Source organism: Penicillium bovifimosum (genome assembly GCF_028826915.1).
Source record: "Penicillium bovifimosum strain IBT 22155 chromosome Unknown utg000001l_segment0_segment0, whole genome shotgun sequence".
NCBI lineage: Eukaryota > Fungi > Ascomycota > Eurotiomycetes > Eurotiales > Aspergillaceae > Penicillium > Penicillium bovifimosum.
The window spans coordinates 2,466,091-2,486,815 of record NW_026622710.1 but is presented as its reverse complement, the minus strand read 5'-3'; the positions used below and the strand labels follow the sequence as shown (position 1 = coordinate 2,486,815).

Below are 20,725 nucleotides of genomic sequence, written 5' to 3'. Positions count from 1 at the left end.
CCAGTATTGATCAGGTAGTGCTAAGGCCTAAATATGCACCACGAGGCAGATAGCAGGCCCATTCCAAGCTTTACTTGGTGAACTTGTTGGATCTATGTGATATAGGTATTGGGACAGAAGTTTATAGAATTCTCGCAGGGCAAGTTATTTGGAACTGATATACTACCCCATGGGCCATGTACCAACCATAGGAAGTAGAGGCTGCCTCCAGACACGTCATCGTGGAATTTCCAAGGTAGAGTATCAATAACGAAAAGACTATCATCGCCGATGGTGTATCACGTAGCCCATGACTCATGAGCGAATAATGACTCGCTCAATAGACAAGCTGCTGAGACGCGTATTTCAGCAGCCGAAGAGCTTTTCCCAGTTACCCAGATCCAACCACTTAATTATACCCTGCAGCACTACGTCCTACGATGACAGCCAAGCTCGAAGTATTTTGTTGCGATAAGATCAGGCTCGGCATCTTCAAGCCCGAAGACTACCGACTCGGAATCTTCATCTACTGGGCGAAAGCAAATAACCTAAAGGTGACACAGGGAGTCGAGAAGCCAGGACTCGATGTCCCATTTTGCGTTGGGGTGCATCGAAGACCCCACAAACCTCGACACTATGTTCCCTCTGGCTGGGGAGAATTTTCCGAGATCGACCAGAGATTGCTCATACAGCAGTGGATAACAGACGTGTATGGCTCCATGACTGCTCATTGAGAACATAGCTGACCAAATTGGAAGAGACATGGTTTATAAGTGTAAGCACCACTTTACAACTTTCCAGGTCACTGTCTATAGACGAGCTTCTGTCCAGTTACCAGCACCGGGGACGACAATCCAACCGAGGAGCAGAAGCCCTACCGTGGGTTTGGGACCAGGGATTGCGAGGGTGTGTTCATTAGTCCCGCCGAGCTTCACTGGTGAAGTCCACGAGCAGCGTGGATCTGGAGAAGCGTCCTCAAGTTCGACCAAAGGCAATACCCAGGCCACCGAGGAAGATGATGCCTCGACGGATCTATTATCCGAAGCAGATTCCCCAGCAGCCACAGTCTGTACGGACAACAGCTATGATGCTAAGAACCTATTCTCGATGATTCAAACGCCAACTGGCCAATACATTATCAGCTTGTTGGAGACCGCATATAAAAGACGGCCATCCGCAGAGGTATCCGACATCCGGAACGATATGCTAAGAATGCACGTGTCTCAAGAACTACGCAGGTTGTCCGTCTCTGTCAATGAGAATTTCTTCTTTTGGACGAGACTGTTCGCAACAGATCAGGTAGCCAAGTGTCTTAGCCGGCGCAGATCTTTTGATACCCATACCATAGAAGGAAAAGCGAAACTTCAGGAGATTGCTGATGACCTCCGAGGAGTTTCTTCCCAAACCCCAGATGATGCCTGGATCCAAGCTATGGTGGAATGTGCTATCGCCAGAATGATGGAGAGGGTCCGTGCGGAAGAAGACCCCCAGGGGAAGACTGAGCAACCTGGGGAGGAAGAACCTGCAGCAGTTGACGATGATGATGAATATGACCGCTGTAGCTTACTTACACCGGTCAATAATACATCGGATTCGGAAGTCGGGTTTTAGCTTGCTGTCATTGCTGCCAATGAGAATCTTGCAGTAGACATATCTATAATCTCGCCGGAGCCTATTGCTTCGCTAAGTCGCACGGCTACCTACTAGGTTTGGAAAGGTAGGTACCTAGGCAATGAAAATGGATGAGATTTCATTAGTCAATGACTATCTCGAATTATACCAAGTCTCCCCGTTGAAAGCTTAGCCTCCAATGTACATCTAGTCAAGACCCTTGAAGACCTCCTCAAAGCGCAACTCGTTCCATCGAACATCGGGCTTGAGCCCAGCAAACTTCCAAATCCCATTAACCTTGCGGTAGTAGTGCTCATTTGTAGCGTGGGAGTGACCGCGTAGCTTGACAGTCTCCAGCTCCTCAGTCTCGTAGACCTGGTGCGCAGCACGCAACTGATGGTGACCGATGACCTCAGTGTCAGAGATCTTCTCCCACCAAGTCTGGCCAAGCAGATGCTGTGTCTTGATGGTCCTGTCACCGAGGAAGCCAGGGTGGGTAACCATGGCCATGTAGTCATCAGCAGCCATGTTGTCCCATCTTTTCAGACCGATCTTGGTGTAGTCGACCGTCAAGGTCGGGGCGATGATGCTGCGCAGTCGATCCCAGTCCTGGAGATAGTTAGTGCTGATCTCGTATGGGTGATGACAAGATGCGTACCTTGGCATCGTAACTATCAGCCCAGTCGAATACAAGCTTCGAGAGGATGAGATAGTCTGTGGGATGTTAGTATTTGTCTAGTCGCATGCACGTGTAGACCAACCTTGGAAGCTGATGTCCAAGTTGGGCTCAGCGATTATGTTCTTTATGGCAGGAGACATGATTATCGATTAGGTAGTGACTTGTGTAGATTCTGAGGTTCTGGCGATAGTCACGAGCCACGGAGGGCGAGTATATCCAAATTTCATTTCTGTCTCATTTCCCTGAAACCAGCATTCCCCGAATTTGGCCAGAACATCCCTCGGCCCCGGAAGCATAACAATGCCCCCGATGGCCTGGGATGTGACAGATGGTGGAGACAACCTCATGGCTTTCCGCATCCGGGGCTTGGTATTGCCAAGGATTCCGCATTCACCTTCGCAAGCAGACATAGAGCGTTCAGACGTGATCGATAATGGCCACTGAGATGTTACAAAGGAGTGAAACTTGGCAATTATCATTCCAGTATCTCGATGACTGATCCGGACACAGACTCCACCAGCTGCAACAGGCAGTGGTGAATGAAGGAACTAGGCCAGCAAGCTGATTGCAGCCTCGAACAATCTTATGCGACTTCAAATTAACAGACTGAATATTAGGCTACGGTCCCCTCCTACCAGCGCGTTTTCCCACTCAGTCCTATACACCCCTTCCCACTTTTCCCTTCTAATCAACCGTCTACAAAAATGGTCGTCCCCAACCCCAATGCCACCCAGCCCGAGCTCGCCGGCAAAGTCGCCCTAGTGACCGGCGGCGGCCGTGGCATCGGCGCCGGCATCGCGCTGGAGCTCGCAAAGAAGGGCGCCAACGTCGCCATCAACTACGCCAGCAGCTCGAAGACTGCCGACGCGGTGGTCCAACAAATCCAAGCCGAGGGTGTGCACGGCGCAGCCTTCCAAGCCAACCTGACTCAAGTCGAGTCAATCGAGGCCCTTTTCGAGCAGGTAGTCAGCCACTTCGGACGACTGGACATCGTGGTGTCCAACGCCGGAACCGAGAAGTTCGTGCCCCTGTCCGAGACCACTCTGGACGACTTCAACGCGGTGTTCGACCTGAACACACGAGCGCAGTTCTTCGTCGCCAAGAACGCCTACAACCACATCCAGCCTGGCGGTCGTGTCGTGCTGATGTCGTCTATTGCTGCGGGTCTTGGTGTTCCTGGACATTCACTTTACGCGGGCAGCAAGAGCGCTGTCGAAGGCTTTACTCGCTGCTTCGCTGCTGATTTCGGCAAGAAGAAGGCTACTGTTAATGCGATTGCGCCTGCTGGTGTCAAGAGTGACATGTGGATGAGCAATGCGTGGCGTTATGCGCCTGGCTGCGATCAGAATTCTTCTATTGAGGAGATTGAGCAGGCTTTGGCTAATGGTAGCCCCCTTGGGCGCTGTGGTGTGCCTGCGGATATCGGCCGCATTGTGGCATTCCTGGCCAGTCCCGCTGGAGAATGGATCAACGGTGAGTACTGGAATGCTGGCTTGACCCCCTACGAGAAAATGACTAATTATGTCCGGTTTACAGGTCAAATTCTGCCATGCAACGGTGGTGCCAATATCTAATTGAACTTGATATTGGTGTTGAGGTGTTTTGGATTTTGGATTCTGAGGTCTTGGGACAATACTTAGAGCTATACATAGAATCAGAATTTCTTGCTATATTTAATGATCTATTCGTCCATTTCAATGTCTCATCTTGTATTGCTTTGCATAGGGTGAAAGTGAAGAGAATTGTTCTAGTGCCAGACTGCCAGTTCACTCTCCGACCTCCGTACAAGGTGATGGCTCCCCGAGTAAAACGTGCAATGTACCGAAAGCACAACTAGACCAACACCGGCGCTTTTGCATTTTGCGAGACAACAAGACCAATCAGTTTACTCTCGTACAAAAAACAACGGAAGCCGAGAGCGCTCCTAAGGTCTAACGTCAGCGTCGCCGCATTCGGAAGCCCGAAGCATCCATGCCCTGCCAAGATCACCAAGTCGATGGATCACCCCTGTTTTCAAGCACATGGCATTGACGACCCTACTGTTTGCATCCGCCACCGTTCTGCCTTGGCTCCGCTCTGTAGCAGCTGTTTCTACCGAGTGCAGATGGCAAAGCACTCAGAATGGGACGTTACGCGTACATTTAGGGCATTAAACGGAGCAATTCCTCTCTGAAGCTCTCTATATAGCCAATTGGCCATTTTCCACATCATTTGTATCATCTGTATCAAAGTCAAAATGGTGAACTGGATTCTCGGAGACAAGTTCGACACTGTCTACCCACACAAGGGGTCTATCAAGGCCCTGTGGGAGACGAAGTGGAAATTCTGCGTATGTCTCGCAACCCAGAAGAAAAGGAAGAGAGATTAACAGAAGTCATTGTCAGTGCACCAAATCCATCTACCCATTCCACGATGGCTCCATCGAGGACTTTGAGCCGATTTTCCAGAAGCTCATCGCCGTAAGCGCAATCCCCAAACACACAAAGCCCAGCCCTAACACATCCAAGGAAAACATCAACGACGCCTCCACAGACGCCTATACCGAAGCCTTTCTCCAAACAGCAGCAAAACTGGAAGCCGAAGCCAACGAAGCCCTCTCAAAAGGCCAAACCTCCACAGCCGCCGACCTCTACCGCCGCGCAGCTGTGGTCCTCCGCATCTCCCGCTTCCCCTACGTAAGCCCGTCAACCAAGCCAGAAACCTCCATCAAGCGCCGCGCCTTCAACCTCCAGAAGAAAGTCTACCTCCAAGGTGCCTCCCTCTGGGACCCCATCATCAAAGAAGAGGTGATCCCGCACACGCACCGCGCGGGCCGCGACGGCCCCACAATCCCGATCTACATCCGTCTTCCCAAAGAAGCGAGCAACGGCCCTGTTCCGACTGTGCTGCTCATGACGGGACTGGACGGGTACAGACCTGACAACAGCCAGCGCACCCACGAGATCATCAACCGCGGCTGGGCGACTGTTATCGCGGAGATTCCGGGGACGGCGGATTGTCCTGCTGATCCTGCGGATCCGGAGTCGGCGGATAGGCTTTGGTCTAGTGTGCTTGACTACATGGCTGGACGGAGGGAATTTGATATGGAGCGGGTTGCGGCTTGGGGGCTTAGTGCAGGTGGCTACTATGCCATTCGGGCGGCTTGTACGCATCGTGACAGGCTTGCGGGTTCTGTTGCTCATGGACCCGGGTCGCATCATGTGTTTGATCCGGAGTGGTTGGCTAAGGCCAATGACCATGAGTATCCGTTTGAGTGAGTTATGCTGAGTTTGCTTTTTCCTGGTTGTGACTGACTGACCATATTCTAGGCTTACACCTGCTTTGGCCGAGAAGTATGGCTATGACAGTCTTGAGGACTTCGTGCAGAATTCTAAGAAGAAGTTCTCGCTTGTCGAGACTGGTATTATTGACCAGGACAACTGTCGTCTGCTTTTGCTCAACGTATGTATTCCGGTTCGATTATACATGGGAAAGAAACAAACTGACGAATTCCAGGGCATTGATGACGGTTGTGTCCCCATTGAGGACTCGATGGTGCTCCTCAACCACGGAGGTCCCAAGGAAGGACGGTTCTTCGAGAACCGAGTGCACATGGGATACCCTGACAGTCTGCCGGTGGCCTACAAGTGGTTGGAGAGTGTACTCTCTCCCAACATGAAGCAGGTGAAGAACTAAGTGATTTTCACGGTGTCAAAGAGTCAATGTTATTCTGTATTGTAATAAACGAGTGGTTAATTGGATTGTACCTGCATGCGTTATTGTTCCCAGACCGGCATAAATGAGCTTGAAAGTTATCTGCGTCATTGATTGACCTGCACATATTTATGCGTAGAGACGTGGAAATGCTACTGATTGAGATGCACGGTGATTAACCACTTTGTCATTGTTGATATGTAGTTGAAGATGAGAAGCATCTCCCGTTTGACCCGACGCAAGCCTGATCGACTCGCTTAAATTCCGATTTGGCTTTGAGAAACCACATGGTGGTAGAGATTGCACTGCCCAAAACGCCCGCAATGCATAAGAATATTTTCGATGCGCAAGAAGAGATCACAGAGGGATAGATGTCAAATATGAATTCAATCGTCGTCCACCCTTGGGCGTTTTGACTTGCGGTCGTCGTTCTCAGCCTCCTGAATCCCGTAGCGCTTCTGGCCGGAAGTCACATCGGCAATCATGTTATCGATGCCGAATGGATCAGCAGTATCCTTCTCGAATTGGACAGGACCTTCGCGCTCCTATAAAAAGAAGAAACTTATTAGCGATGAAAAAAAGGTAATTGGTTTAGGAAGAAAGCTCACCTCGGCTTCAGCAGCGCCTCGGAAGCCCTCCTTGGCGCGTCCCAAGACCTCAAATCGCTTGGTCTTTTCGAGCCGACTCATCTCGCCTTCGCCTGCATCTTCATCGTCGGCGTCAGCTTGGGCACGAGGACGATAAATGCTGTTTATGGCGTCCTGCGCAGCGAACAGCGGCTTGTCGTAAGGGTTGTCTTCGTTGAAACCAGTTTGCATGCCACTGGTCTGGTTGAACAAACGTGAATCCCACATGGTTTCAGAGCTCTGTGTCGGCTTGGCCAGACCAAGCGCCACCTTCTCGGAGATATCACGGTTCTGTTCTCGGGCCATGGCTTGAATGCGGCGCTCCGTACCCATGCGAGACTGGCGCAGCTTGCGCTCGTCTTCACGTCGTCGCTCACGACGAGCCTCTGCGCGGTCTCGAGCGGCTTCATCCTCTTCACTGGGCGTAGCAGACCTGGACGAGGAGACCGACACACTGCGGCTCACACTTCGGGAGCGAGAACGAACCCGACGACTGGGACCAGCGCGATCCTCGCGAGCCTTCTGTGCCAGCATCCGGAGATGCTCCTCCTTCTGCGCTTTCTCCTTCTCGGCCAACTTCTGCTGCATTTGAGCTCGGAGCTGCACCTCTTCACGAGCATGTCGATCGGCGGTGAACAAAGCCTCTGCGAACTGGGCGAATTTGTCGTTGATGGTGACATCTTGAAGTCCACGTCCATCAGCAGCCAAACGCTTGTCCAGAGGCACAGTGTAACCCTTGGGATTCTTCCAGTTCGAGACCGGCGGGGGGATCTTCCAGGCCTCTTGGTCCTCCGCCGTGAGCTTCCTCGGCGGCGAATGCATAACAGGAGGTGGAGGGGAGGGCGGGCCACGGGGAATCTTTTTGTGCTTGAACTTGGGCGGCTCCATAGGATCCAGTTGTCGCTCAACGATCTTCATGATGCGGTCATTTTGGCGGCCATTGTTTCCCATCTGGTTCGCGGGGGTATAGCGAACGAAGGTCGGCTCGGCTCTTCGCCCGCCCTTCACGTTCTTCGGTTTCTGTGCGGACGCAGCTCCTTCGACCAATGTTGAAAGGGCGGCCTTTGTCTTCTCCATCTGAGCCTGGATCTCTTCTTCGGACGGCTTCTCCAGTGAAATCTCTCCCATATCCACCCGCTGTCGGAGCGGGATCAGATCTTTGAACGAGGCATGTACGGTGCGGTTGTCGGCGTGTCCACGGCGGGCGATCGCATCGTACTTGACTTTTCCTTCGGCGTCGACCTGAACAGCAAGCGCATTTGAGGTTGAGGATGTTCCCTTTCGGCCCATGTCGAGAGGGTATTGGGCCACTAGAATCTCTGGGAACGCGCCGCCATCTCCAAAATCTTCGGCGGCGCGAGGTCGCCATCCTGTGCGGTTTCCATAGGGCGGGGGGCCGGTTCTCTAAGGATGGAGTTAGTTTAGTCCTATTTTCATAGAAGAAAATCCAGATAGAACTCACCCGCAAGACAACCTGTGTTTCATCTAGCTGGTCGGCGCCGACCACGCGCGGACCACGGGGTTGCGCATGTTGTGGCAACTCCTCATCCTCACCAGTGTATTTTGGTTTTGGAAGGGACTTAAAAAGCCCAGAAGCGATAGATGTAGACATTGTGGGAGTGAGCAACTCAAGAGCTGTGCACTCGTGAATGATGAGGATACATCATGGAGTGACGCTCCATTTGGCTTTTCGGAATAAACTGCGCACGTGGTCGGTGTGCGGTAACGTATTTGAATGCCAAGACCTTTCGATCCAACTGCATAGTTGGCTCGTTTGAACTGCCGTATGACCTGTGTTCATCAGAAAGTCCGTTCACGTGTACCGGTCGGATCGGCCTGTTTTCCATAGGAAGGTCGATTCGCAACTTTGCCGAAAGCCTAGACTTTGTCCCTAATCTACTCGAGTAGGCAGCTTTCCTACTTTATGTATCTACGAGCCCGACTTTCTTTGCTTCCCCATTTCTACCATTCAATCTACATACTCCCGTCGTTGTAAGACTAATTGGGCCGGCGATGGACCCTTACGCACGCGGCACATGTTTGAATCAGTAACTATTCATTGGGGTCATAATTTTCCTTAGCAAATTAATAGCAATATTCACCAGACAACAGTTAAGAATCGGTCGTGTGGAAGTTCAAAACCGGGGTCCAATGTATTCCTCAGCACACCAACTCCAAGTTGGATTTCCCAGGGACGATGCTCCCTAAAGGGATTTTCCCCTTCACCGTAGATGAAATCCTCTACCTCCTTCTCAATCCATACACCGTATCCATATGTACAAGGGCTCATGTCCACGAGTGGGTGTTCTGCCACGCCGATGGTAATTTTGGGTCTTGATCCAGCGTCCCGGTCTCCCCATAGCGTGCCCTCCGATACCATTCCCTTGATTTCTTCCAGCATGCTAAACCAGTCTTCATCGTCAAAACGGAAGTGCAGCATACTAAGTTCAATGGAGCGAACGGATTTTGGTAGCGTCTTGAGGAAAGAGACACAATCCTCCTGTGAGATAACAAAGCCGGAGAGTTCGAAATGGCGCAGTTTCGACCATTGTTCCACGGGACCTATGTCCCGTAATGGGAGCAGAGGATATCCGTTGTTATCGTTGAGAAATTCATCAAATGGGGTATGCAGCCTGAACTCTTCCATGTCTTTTGCTTCACCAAGTGCCCGGCGCAGACGCCCACCAAGCAGGGATCGCCAGCATGCTTCGAGGTCTTCATCATGGAGACCACCGGCAAGCAAGGCAATATCCAGACGGCGGAAGCCCGGCTTCTTAAGCACGGTAGCGAGATGGTCGTACTCTTCGCAGGGCTCGTCGAAGATTCTGCAGTTGATCCCCGTGAGGATACCGTTAGAAGTCATCACCAGCTCAGAAACAGAGTTGGGTTCATTGGCGAGGACACGCATTGCTGTGCGGAACCCGCGGTACCGATCTCTAAGCTCTGGATATTGATTCCACGAATATGCTGCAGCGGGCCACCTCACGGTTCTAGCGTACAGCCAACCACGAGGAATGGGGTAATTGAAACCTTTCGGGAAAGCCCGAATCATAGGGGTCTGGTAAAGGGGGCTGATGAGGTGACCGTGGGCTGAAGGTGTGATGGTAACTCTCTTGAGGGCAGGAAACTGTTTAACGCCGAACGCGAACGCTTCCAAATCACTCTGACTGGCAAGAACATCCTTCTGTTGACGCAGCAACTGCTGATAATATTGCCAGCGCACCCCCAGCCAAGGCTGAGCCAGAACCTGTTCTCTGCGAGCGATATGGTCAGGCCTGTCCACATCGTTATCTTCCCGCCATTCCATAACGAAAAGGTTTTCCTCACAAGCGTTTCTGAACCATTTAGGACACGAATGTTCCTCTTCATACCCACCGCGCTCTGTCATCTCCTTTGTGTATCGACTGGGGTGTTTATGGTATATCCCACTCCATTCATGGGGATTATCGTCTCTCTCCTCGTCCGAGAGCAATTCATGTGCATGTGGCTCATCAAATTGATTTCGTCGTGGGGGACCCCGACGCAACCGCGCCTCATCCCAGATAATCTCGTTGACCTGATAACGGTACTTGTCGTGTGATGCAATGTTGCGGAAGACCTCTATGTTGAGAGGGTTGGCGGATAAAAAAACACGATTGAACCGAAGAAACACTATATTGCTGAGTTGCTTGCATGTCAGGCGCAAAGATTTGATGTCGGCATTGGATAGATGTGACTCAATGAAGCCCCAGAGCTCCAAGGGGAGCGCGGGGGGTATAAGCCATGATTTCGGGCCAACCAAATGCCGGTGTACAGGTTGGGCACCCTGAGGCGATCCTTCGGCAGCCCCTTTGCAGGTGTTGTTTTATTCAGTTCCCAAAGGGGCGTCTGGTTTTGCTTCTGTTGATAGGAAACTATGTAGTGGCATGGGGAAATAGGAAGAGGAAACTGATCCATGAAAATATGGAGAGTAGGCTGTATTTAAGCCTGCATAAACAGAGAGGACAAACAATGGATGAGAGCCTCAGGCTGCAAACTCAAAGGCACAAAGACATCCAAAGACATCCTCTGTATGTCAACAGCTTCTATCTTTCCATCTCCGCCGCTTCATAGACTATCTCTTGATAGTGCTTATTCGAAGGAAAGATAACTCATAACCGGATGAGGCCTTACACCCTGAAGCTCTCCTTCTGCATCCAAGTCCCAGACATCAGAGCACCTATCTGCAGCCTTGTCACCTAAGACTTTCCGGACCGTCGTGCGCATGCTACCGTATCCAGTAGCCAAGACAACGACATCCGCCGGCAGAGAGTCGCCGTTCGCCAAGAGCAGCTCACGATCAGTGAAGCCATTGATGCCGCCAGGGTTATGGATGACCTTTATTTTCCCGTCGATGATGAGCTTGCTGCATCCAACGTCGATGTAGTAACCGCCGCCTCGGGTGAAGTATGCACGCGCAATACCGCCCCCATCGGGGCCGAAGTCAAGTTCGAACCCAGCCCGACGTAGTCCATCTAGTGTTCCGTTATTAGTATTGAGCCAACTGTCCAACGGACTTCAACATTGAACAGTTGGCTCAATCAATAGTAAAGCTATACAGAATCCATTACCAAGTTAGGTTCACCTACATGTGAGGTTCTCCGCGTTAATAAAGCTGCTCAACAGTATACTCAGTCTTGCCTACAGCGACAAACGAGATGTGAAGAAGGGAGCTTTAAATTGGTTGTTGACGCTAATAAACCATCAAATGCTATAATTACATGGAAACAGGAAATCTCCAACATACCAACGAGTCTTACACCTCTTCACGTAGACATAAGATGTGTACGCAGGGGGCAGACGATATCTTCCTTCTCGTCTGTCTCGACAAAATGATCACGTCCCTGGAATTTGTACCAGATCTTCAACCGTTTGGGCAGCAATGGTGCTGGGTCATGGAATCCCAGAATTTGGAACTAGACGCATACAAGTTAGTTTTTCAAGTCCAACAAATCAGGATTTGCATGGCTTACCTTTCTGGATTTGCCAGAGATCACCAACTGACCCCGGTTGACTAGCGCAGCAACAGGAACAGTGACATCAATCAAACACGGCTCCGTGAACCCATTCTTGGCTTTCTTCTTTGTAGGTGGTACATAGCCATACTCAGCTTTGAGGATGACAAGACCATCTTGTTCTTCCTCTCGTGCTTGACGCCTTTGGACTTGATCGCTCATGAGCTCAATGGCCTGAAGACTTTCCTCGCGTTTCTTCGGGATCAGCTTCTTCAGTTCGCGGTGGCGGCGAGCAGCGGCCTGTCGACGCTTCTTCTTATCGCGTGGGCGGATATAGCCGAATTCAATCGCGCAGTAGGCCAGCCAAGGGAAAATAGCCGTCAGCGCTGCAGCGCCGGACGTGGCTTCGCTAGCCGGGCAAATGTTGATCGGAAGCTCAACTCTTTGTCCCAGGCGGCTCCATGAAACTGTCATCATGATACCCTTTTCCGCGATGCCGATGCCGAGGCCAACGCGAGTGTACTCGCCTACCCGACGGACGCCCTTGATTGTCCAGCTTAGAGACAAGTCCGTTTGAACCATGCTTGCAATCTCGAGCCGGACAGCGCGTGCCTGGTCCATTGCCGGCATCGGGAAGTAGCCCTCAGAGCTCCATTCGGTCCTCACTGGATCATCAGCGGGTGTTCCGGAGAAGAGATTACGAGAATAATTGAAGACAAGTGCGCCACCTGCGGGGGAAACCTGCAGAAGGGTCTGCCATTGCTCCGCAGACTGGTCGATGTTGCGTTTCTTCTTGAGAAGCTGCTGAACGTCCTCATCCATTTCTTCATCCTCCTCCTCGTCGAAATCTACTGTAGCTTGCGCCTTCTCGGGGAGCGAGATGAACCCAAGTTGCAGGTTGCTAAACTCGTTGGCAGACGAGAAAGCGCTCTGAAGTCCCATACCGAGTGATGGGAACAAGTTAGAAAGGAAATTGGGCCAGTCAATCTGTCCACTGGACCAATTCAGAACTCCAAGCTTCCTTTTAGCAATCTCTTTTGAGATATGGACCTCGAACGAGGGTGGCGTTTCCCCCAGAGAACGCGTGTGTATACTGGTCACACTGACCTGAACCGGCTTGGTACCAGGGATTGGTTGGAAGGCCCGAGCAATGCTTGCTTTCAAAGCCGGGGCAGGCAGAAGAAGAGCTTCGAAGGTCACCGCAGAGTCTCCCAGAAGCGAGAAGGGATGTTTAGCCCAGATTCCCTTGGTGCCCACCAGATTCTTGAAATTGGGGGTAACAGATGCCCCAAGTTGGATGCTGCGGGCCGCCAAGAGCGGTGGCATTGTATACTGGTGACCATGGTTAGCTAAGTTCGGGGATCAAGGGTTCCAGTGCAACATACTGGTCCTTCCTCTACATGCCCGTCCTCGTACTCGATTTGGACTGTTTTGACTTGGCGGACCAAGCCTCCATTTATACCCGCATTAAACGTGACCATCATGTCCTCCGGCTCCTCCTCTTCAGCGTCTTCTCCCGATCGGATTTCCGTGTCCGATTGTTCTGTTTCATCCTCTGCTGTGCTCCAAACACGTGGCAACAACACCGGCGTGCTGAAGTTGTACGAAACTCCGTATGCATTCACTCTCGGTGAGGGTATATGAAACTGCACATCTTCATCTTCATCAACTGAGACCATGGTCGAGGCATCAATTCCCAATGTGAGGCCGCCCTAATTTCAACAAAGTCAAGATCAGCAACGGCCCAACATTCGAGCCACTCCCCATAGATGCATACCCTGGTGACAACCAAGCTCTCCACCGCCTTCCGCTCCCTTTTCTTCATTTTATTCAAGAACCAGCGACGGAACTGCTCTGGCGACATCGTTTTGACACCAACATCTCGTCTTTCCGCCTCTCCACCAAGACCCATAATCCCAGACTTGCCCCATTCCCGCCTTACACCCGCTGCGCCAGCTATATCATACACGGCACGCTTTTTTGGATCAATGAGGGTCTCATATGCCTCCTGGATATGCATGAAATGACTCTCCGCGGCATGGCGGAGATGCGGCGGCTGTTTGTCCGGATGAAAGCTGAGGGTCAGGTTGCGGTGGGCTGATCGGATCTCGGAGTCTTTGGGAGGCGGGTCCCGCGAAAGTCCTAGTAGGACGTAATAGTCTGTTTCCTCTGGATATTCGTCCATGCTGGAATCGGCGTCGAGCCCATCATCGTCCACCGTGGCGCGGAACTCTTGCGCCCCGGAGGGGAACTGATCGAAGGAGGACATGGGGGATTGTGCGCACTATTTTGTTAAACACATATGGTTATGATATTTGCTCCATTTTGGGGTGTTCCTGGGATTGAAGGGCAATGAAGCAACGTAGAGGTTGGGAATTCCGCCGGAGAAACTCTCCGCTCCGTTGTAATTTCCCCGCAGACTGGGCAAGAACAGTGGAGTGATCAGCGGACAGCTGTGAAATTTCCACTCCTCTTGTTATGTTGTATGTAGTATTTGGATTCCTTCTGGAGTCGAACACAATGGACTGTTCATCTGTCGAAGACAATACCATTGGTATCGGGCGCTATGGAGGATCAAGACTCGCGACATGCAACCTTCCTATTCACCTGTGTTGCAGATACGTGGTCACTGCCGCTCCTCAATTTCTACCACTTTCCACCAACAATCACCCGTCCAGCGGCAGCTACACAGTAAAGCTACTGCCCATCTGCTCAGTTCTTCTAAATCCTTCACCTGATCACATTCATACGATCAAGAGCGTTATTGCCTATCTCTGTCACACGAGGATGAGATCTCTCTGCTTCCTGAAGCAATCAATCTCTCCGTCACTGTCGGTTCAACTTTTCCAGCGATGAGTCCTTTGGTGAATCGTGATCGAAGATCCTCTGCCGGATACATCTGCTTGATCTTCGGAGGATCTGTTGATCGGAAAGCCCCAAAGCAGAAAACGGTCACTACCGTCTACTAGTACTACTGATGCTGAGTTGTTGGCTTTGTCTGAGGCTGGTCAATGTCTTTTCATGTGGAAGCGACTTTTCTAGGCCTTTATGACCTCTACCATGCTACCATGAACTGCATATTGATCATCACATTGATAAACAAACCGATGCCAAGAGCTCAATGGGGCTGAGCAAAGTATAGATGGAAGCAAGGCCACTGAGAGGCGTTGCCGCGATGATCATCCGGCAAAATCTTGAACCCACCCAGTTGAATTGGGTTCATGCAGCTCTCAGGAAGCTGGGCTAAATTTTGAGATTGTCGCCCAACCGCAGTAAACTCATGGAGCTGCCGATCGGTGCGAAGCTCAAGCCGGGAAGCAGAGTCGGTGGGACTGTTAGAGCCCATATATGGCAAGAGAACTAGATATCGAACGAGCAACTGATGACGGATATTGAGTGTACCAGGTCAGATACCCAATTTAAAACTGGAGATGCTGTCGTGTTGGGTACCTGAAGCGGGAGGCGCAGGAAGATCTACGAAGCAAAAGTCTTGGCAAAACGAGCCACGTCGAGCCCTAGACCTCCTTTCAGTTAGAAGAAGCTCATTATACGTCAGCCTAGATGGAGTCATGGCTTTGGGAGGGATGGTTTATTGTGTCAAAGGTGAATTTTATGTGATGATCTATACAAAGCTCCGGCGATCTATGCAGGGCTCCAGGCAACAATTCATGCGATGAACCTCGTGTGATTGGAGAGTATAAGTAGATCTCGTTGGTACGCACCTCTATCATCGTCAACAATGACTGCCGCTCGCCTGAGAGAATTGAAGGCCACACAGCCCCCAGTCTTCCGAATAAACCTCTCCCTCCCACCAGAAGAGCGCTACAAAACCCTCGCACGACTCTACAAAGACAAACTGCACGTCGTGACGGACATCTTCGACGAAGTGATCCACAACCTAGCACCCAAACTTCCAACGAAACCAATCCACTGGATGGCACGAATGTGCCTACGCAAGTTGTACACGAAAGAAGAAACGGCTGAAATCCGCGGTATCAGTCACGTCACCGGAATCGACCTCTACTTCCTGATAAGCTTCAATGTCGTCCTCGATCTGCTGATGGGATGCACAAGCGGCGGTGTCCGAATGCACGACGGGCTCTGGACAAGAATGGTTCATTTCCGAACCTTGGACTGGGGCATGGACGCTTTACGCGATCTAATCGTGCAACTGGAGTATATTCGCGATGATGAGCCCGACAACGTGCTCGCATCCTGCATCACGTACGTCGGGTTTGTGGGCGTCCTGACTGGCGTCCGGAAGGGTTTGAGTGTCTCGCTCAATTTCAGAGCTGTACATGACTCGCGTCGAGATCGGGGCTTCTATTGGAATCATTTGCTGGTCTTTCTCGGCTTCCGTCAGTCGGTCACCTCGCTGTTACGACAAATTATCATACCCGGATCAGTTGTGCCCGACAACTCGCTCTCGAATACATCGACCATATGGGATGTCATTGTCGAAGTCCCGGGGATGCGTACCACGGCCGCGTATTTGATCTTCTGCGATGGATCTAGAACAATGTTTATGGAAAAAGACTACGAGTCAGCAGTTTGGCGGACCTCGACTTCATTTCTTATCAAGACTAATCACGATGAAGATGTGAACACAGCTACGGCTGAAGCCATAGCTAGAGACAAGGGATACACAGGCCTGCGATCTAAAAATTGTGCGCAAAGCATGGCTGAGGTTTTTGAGCAGAGCAGGAAGCGGCAGGAATCCATGCAACTCAAATGGGAGTCCAGGGTGCAGGATCATAAAGCTTTCCAGCGGCAAAAGAGGATACGCAGAGCGACGGAGGCTGCTCTCTCATCCACCCAACCATTACATCTTAGGTGGAAGCGGAATACGGAGGGCGAATACCCGCCGGAATCTGAGACTGAGGTGTCTGCTACGCTTGGAACCGTGCTTGGATGGCTTTGCGCAGACCCGATCGTCAATAGAGATACGCATTACGCGGTTCTGATGGATCCTGTCGAGGGACGGTTCATCTATGCAGGGCAGTTTCCAGCTCAGACTTCACGACTTGTCTTTTTGGAGAAATAGTTGAGTGCATGTCTCATGTTGATGTTATTTTTGTCTACATTACGTTTTCAGCGTTGCATCTATTCATTTCTAGCGCTTTTGTCGGCTCTTGGAGTTTCTGATGTTCAACTACCATGTTATCCCACTCCGTATATAGGCTCTCAATCTGGATTTATTGATATACCTAGACTGGCAATATAGCAGAGCGCTGGGGAAAGAAGCGAGGATCATAATATACACTTTCGGAAGCATCCGAATGCTCGAATGAAGGTAAATAACCAACAGACCGGACATAACCCTTTCTATACATAGCAGAACATCCAAATCAACCAAGTAAGCAAACTTAGACCAAAATCTAAGGATCCCTAATCCAAACAATTCCACTCTCCGAAAGAAGCGTCTCATCAACGCGTAGCGCATTCAAAAGCACCACCCTAGGCATCGACCCGGTGAAAAGATCCTCCTCAAGCCCCGCATACGAATGCGAACGCGAATGCGAATTCACCGCACCAGCATGGACCTTCGTCTCTAGCGGCGGTCCGTCAAGCGCGAACCCCTGTTTCTCCGCAAAGAGACCACGCTCATTAAGACAAGTGATCATCAGTCCCAGCCGTCTATGAAGGGCTGCAACGAGCTGCAACGAGCTGTCCCAATACCGACCCAATTCGGCGACGGTATCTAGCGCTCCGCGGATGTAGGCGATGTACTCTTGTAATTGCGAGGCCAGACCGGCTGAGCAGAGGACGTCGACGGCTGATAGGATGATGTAGCCGAGGAAGGGATTTAGGGGGGTCGGTTGGGATGGTTGTTCTGCGGTGTGTCGGGGTGGAACGAGGTCCTTGATGTATTGGGTGAAGGTTAGGGATATGCGCAGGATTTCGACGGCGTGGTAGCGGGCTCGGTGGATGAATTGGGATAGGAGGTCTTGGCGGAGGGTTTGGTAGCGGGCGTGCCTGTATAGTTTCATCAAGCTGGCGTGGTAGATGAGATGGGTGGAGATGAAAGTGTCTGCTTTTCTTTGGCGGATGCTTTGTTCTAGGGTTTCCGATGAGAACGATAGGTAATCAGGGAGTTGGGTGCTCCATTGGGTAGTTTTTTGAACGATGGTTGTTTGGAATTCTTCGGTGAGGCGGTTGTATGCTTCTGACGGGATGTGTGGTAGACGGGTTATGTGCAGGGAGATATCTCCATAGATTGCCAGAATCTCGATTAGAAAGGCCATCGAGCTTAGACTGGACCGGTCGTGGTCTGTGGAGGATGGGGTGTGATTGAGGAAGGCTTGAAAATAGGGGACCGTCGTATATTGTTGAGATTCGTAGATTTCTTCACGGCATGGAAGCCTGAGTAGAGCCGTGTCTGACGACATGAAGGTCGATGAAGCGGAATAGAGGCTTGAGAAGCGCTGTACATTTGTCAGTTGCCATTTTAGTAATGTTTGGACTTGAGTCGCAGGGTGAGTATCAGCCTACATCAAGCACAAAGGTAATCCAAAAAGTTCTTCGCCGGCACTCGATTAAGGCCTGTGGATGTAACCCGTATTCGCACATCTGACTCTGATCGACAACGACACCCCCGGACTCCACATTGTAACGGAGCCCAAGAACTGCTCTTCCCGCTGCGCCTATCGAATCCCAACACCCGACCTGCGACCCTGTAGCATAATACCAAAGACCCAAGATGATATGGCTTTGCGCAAGTTGCAAAGAGAGAGTATACTGGCTTTTGTTGATAGCGAAGCGTGCTATGCGCGAGTAATGCCTCATAGCTGCCAGTTTATCCGGCCTGTCCGAGAAAACAGACCCAAGGGCCATCATCGAGTACAGTAGCATCTTGTCCTCTGCCGATTTGGTGGGGTACGTCTTCAGCCACAAGGTGAACCGACGATGCGGGAACATGTGGTACAGGCCATCATTCACGTGCAAGAAGTAACACTCAAGGTAATGCATCGCCGTCTCAGGGTCGCTTTCGTACGGGTCCAGATACCAGGAGGCCATGAGTGGATCGTCCGAGTGGCTGTTCTGCAATTCCCCCAGAATCTCACTGTATTCGGGCGAACGAATACTGTCGATATGTTGCGACGGTCGGCCGAAGGTGTCATCTGCGCCGAAGGGCGGCGGAATTCTGTAGGATCTGGATCGTATACGTCTGTCTGCTTCAGCCATGGTTTCATGTGTGGCATCTTGGCCTGATGGCGTGAGCATCGAGGGCTCTGACATTGGTGACTGGCCTCGAGTTCCTGGTAGGGAGGTCGCACTGCCGGAGGCTCGAGCGATGCTGTAAAACGAGGAAGAAGCCTCCGAAGCACTGTGGCTAGTCGGGGTATATGGGTCGGTTCTGCTAGAGGGTCCTGCTGACCCTTTCATCGAAGCACGGTTCCCCCGCGGGCTTTATGCTTATTAGCAATGGCTCAATAAGGTAATTTTGGTTCCATCTTCTTCCAAGGTCACGATCACACTTACGCACTTTCGAACCTGCATTCCCGTCCAGATTTCCGACATTGATCACATATCCCCTCGGCGGTGGGATTGGGACTACACTTGATCTTCTTCTCGCGACATGTCAAACATGCAAGCCCAAGTCGTTTTCTCGGCCGGCCGGCCTTTGTGACTCCCCAGTTGGCGTTCACAGGTGTACCGTCAATGAATTTCGGACAAAACGACCCGTCAGCGTATACAAAGCATAGTTCTCCGTCGATAACTCGCTCATCTACCACGTGAGGCCGAATTGGCTGGTTGTGTGACCGGGTTGAACTCTCCGGTGAGGATAGTTCCCCGCCGCGCCCTTGGTCATGTGAGGATGTAGGATGAAAAGGTAGCTGGCCGTGTGAGAAAGAAGTAACCGGGGGATCACTTCTTGTGGGTGTGTGGTTCCTTATACTCCCGTGGCCATGTAATCCCACTTGTGATAATGGGGGTAGGCCTATGACATGCGGTTGCGGAAGAGATTCAGAGCGGCCTCTATCATGTATCGGGTTTGGCGAATGCTGAAACGCCGGGTCGTGATGGCGGGATGGGTATGCAGCTTCCCGGCGCCCATCGCTGGGTGTGGCGCTTGCAAATGGTTGATGGTATTGTGGTGATATGGGGCCCGGGTTTGGAATTAGGATTTGGCTCACGGAGGGAAGTTGCTCCGGCTTCTGAAGATGTGATCCATTGTCTCTGCCTTGGGGATTGTCCTGTTGCCGCGGGAAAGGATCGGATCCAAATTGTGAAGCGGCCGGTAACCGCGGGGGTGGAAGCTGGTATGGGGCATCCCCGGGTTCTTGTCAATTAGCTGAAGGTTCGGGGTACAGCTCCATGGACGGACCAAAGTGATGGGTAACATACGACCGAAGTATCCCGCATAGTAGCGCGGTGTGGAGCCGAAGGGGGAGTCAGACGCAGAGCCAGATGCTGATCCTGATCCTGGACCTGTATTTGCTGACATGGCCCTTTGCCTATTTCTCGAATGTGCGTGGGATTGAGGTCCCAGAAAGATAGTCTATGGAGAGAAGACAGACAACTTAGCAATGAGAGATGTTCCTGACATTCTGGGCCAGAAAGTAAACGTTTGGCTCATACCAATTGGATTGTTTAGTTTGTGACTTGTGAGGACCAATGTTGGGATGCAACAAGAGGAGTGCACAGAATCAGATCACGCGGGGCCAGAATGGCACGAATCGTCTGCGCAGTTTAAGCTCAGAGTCGAACGGCGCCAAGTATCGCGTGGGAACGGAAGTTGTACAAAAACCGCTAGTGACTTTCAGAAGGGAGTGTTGACGCTCAAGACAGTAAAGTCACGTCAATTTGCATGCCCCGGTGAAATGACAGGGAATGGAAAATAGTCTGCCCTAGAAGCCCACCATACCGTAGTAGTCCTGAGCAGTCACGGCCTTAGGTGCATAGCTTTCCCCTGCCGTGGTATCTGCAGTATCCCAATAGCCTGTAACAAGGTTTCTGGGATTGAGAGATTGAAGACGAGGGTCAGGGAAGTTGCAGATGTCCGCCAGCCTAAGCAGTCACGGAGAACCGGGCCGAAGATTGGCAACAAAGACAAACCTGGCTCTTTAAGGCCAATAGATCGGCACTGGGGGTGAGGAGCTCCAGTAGCCAAGTGGGGAGATCAATTGCAGCAAGATAGTATCGGTTCCAGATTATCGCGA

General features: G+C 51.4%; 8 protein-coding genes across 8 annotated transcripts; 4 read left to right on the top strand and 4 right to left on the bottom strand.

The window, feature by feature from the left end:
* Positions 1–419: 419 nt before the first annotated feature.
* On the top strand, positions 420–1,590 carry N7515_000953 (uncharacterized protein; the record flags this gene model as incomplete). Its single annotated transcript, XM_056661697.1, is given in 3 exon segments — positions 420–688; positions 818–885; positions 899–1,590. 3 exon segments carry the CDS (start codon positions 420–422, stop codon positions 1,588–1,590), a joined length of 1,029 nt encoding a protein of 342 aa, XP_056526863.1.
* A 207-nt stretch (positions 1,591–1,797) lies between these two features.
* arp1 (scytalone dehydratase arp1) lies at positions 1,798–2,409 on the bottom strand (the record flags this gene model as incomplete). Its single annotated transcript, XM_056661696.1, has 3 exons — positions 1,798–2,199; positions 2,249–2,304; positions 2,352–2,409. 3 exons carry the CDS (start codon positions 2,407–2,409, stop codon positions 1,798–1,800), a joined length of 516 nt encoding a protein of 171 aa, XP_056526862.1.
* A 564-nt stretch (positions 2,410–2,973) lies between these two features.
* On the top strand, positions 2,974–3,843 carry arp2 (hydroxynaphthalene reductase arp2; the record flags this gene model as incomplete). The annotated part of the gene is made up of 1 exon (XM_056661695.1): positions 2,974–3,843. One exon carries the CDS (start codon positions 2,974–2,976, stop codon positions 3,841–3,843), a length of 870 nt encoding a protein of 289 aa, XP_056526861.1.
* A 662-nt stretch (positions 3,844–4,505) lies between these two features.
* ayg1 (heptaketide hydrolyase ayg1) lies at positions 4,506–5,944 on the top strand (the record flags this gene model as incomplete). The annotated part of the gene is made up of 4 exons (XM_056661694.1): positions 4,506–4,598; positions 4,654–5,522; positions 5,578–5,710; positions 5,765–5,944. 4 exons carry the CDS (start codon positions 4,506–4,508, stop codon positions 5,942–5,944), a joined length of 1,275 nt encoding a protein of 424 aa, XP_056526860.1.
* A 404-nt stretch (positions 5,945–6,348) lies between these two features.
* On the bottom strand, positions 6,349–8,200 carry N7515_000949 (SKIP/SNW domain-containing protein; the record flags this gene model as incomplete). Its single annotated transcript, XM_056661693.1, has 3 exons — positions 6,349–6,507; positions 6,571–7,992; positions 8,051–8,200. 3 exons carry the CDS (start codon positions 8,198–8,200, stop codon positions 6,349–6,351), a joined length of 1,731 nt encoding a protein of 576 aa, XP_056526859.1.
* Positions 8,201–8,686: 486 nt separating this feature from the next.
* Positions 8,687–13,830, bottom strand: N7515_000948 (J domain-containing protein; the record flags this gene model as incomplete). Its single annotated transcript, XM_056661692.1, has 6 exons — positions 8,687–10,416; positions 10,743–11,081; positions 11,396–11,522; positions 11,580–12,893; positions 12,947–13,273; positions 13,339–13,830. The coding sequence occupies 6 exons, from the start codon at positions 13,828–13,830 to the stop codon at positions 8,687–8,689; spliced, it is 4,329 nt and encodes a 1,442-aa protein (XP_056526858.1).
* Positions 13,831–15,300: 1,470 nt separating this feature from the next.
* Positions 15,301–16,605, top strand: N7515_000947 (uncharacterized protein; the record flags this gene model as incomplete). The annotated part of the gene is made up of 1 exon (XM_056661691.1): positions 15,301–16,605. One exon carries the CDS (start codon positions 15,301–15,303, stop codon positions 16,603–16,605), a length of 1,305 nt encoding a protein of 434 aa, XP_056526857.1.
* Positions 16,606–16,939: 334 nt separating this feature from the next.
* On the bottom strand, positions 16,940–20,010 carry N7515_000946 (Zn(II)2Cys6 transcription factor; the record flags this gene model as incomplete). Its single annotated transcript, XM_056661690.1, has 4 exons — positions 16,940–17,986; positions 18,054–18,969; positions 19,044–19,845; positions 19,911–20,010. 4 exons carry the CDS (start codon positions 20,008–20,010, stop codon positions 16,940–16,942), a joined length of 2,865 nt encoding a protein of 954 aa, XP_056526856.1.
* Positions 20,011–20,725: the final 715 nt, after the last annotated feature.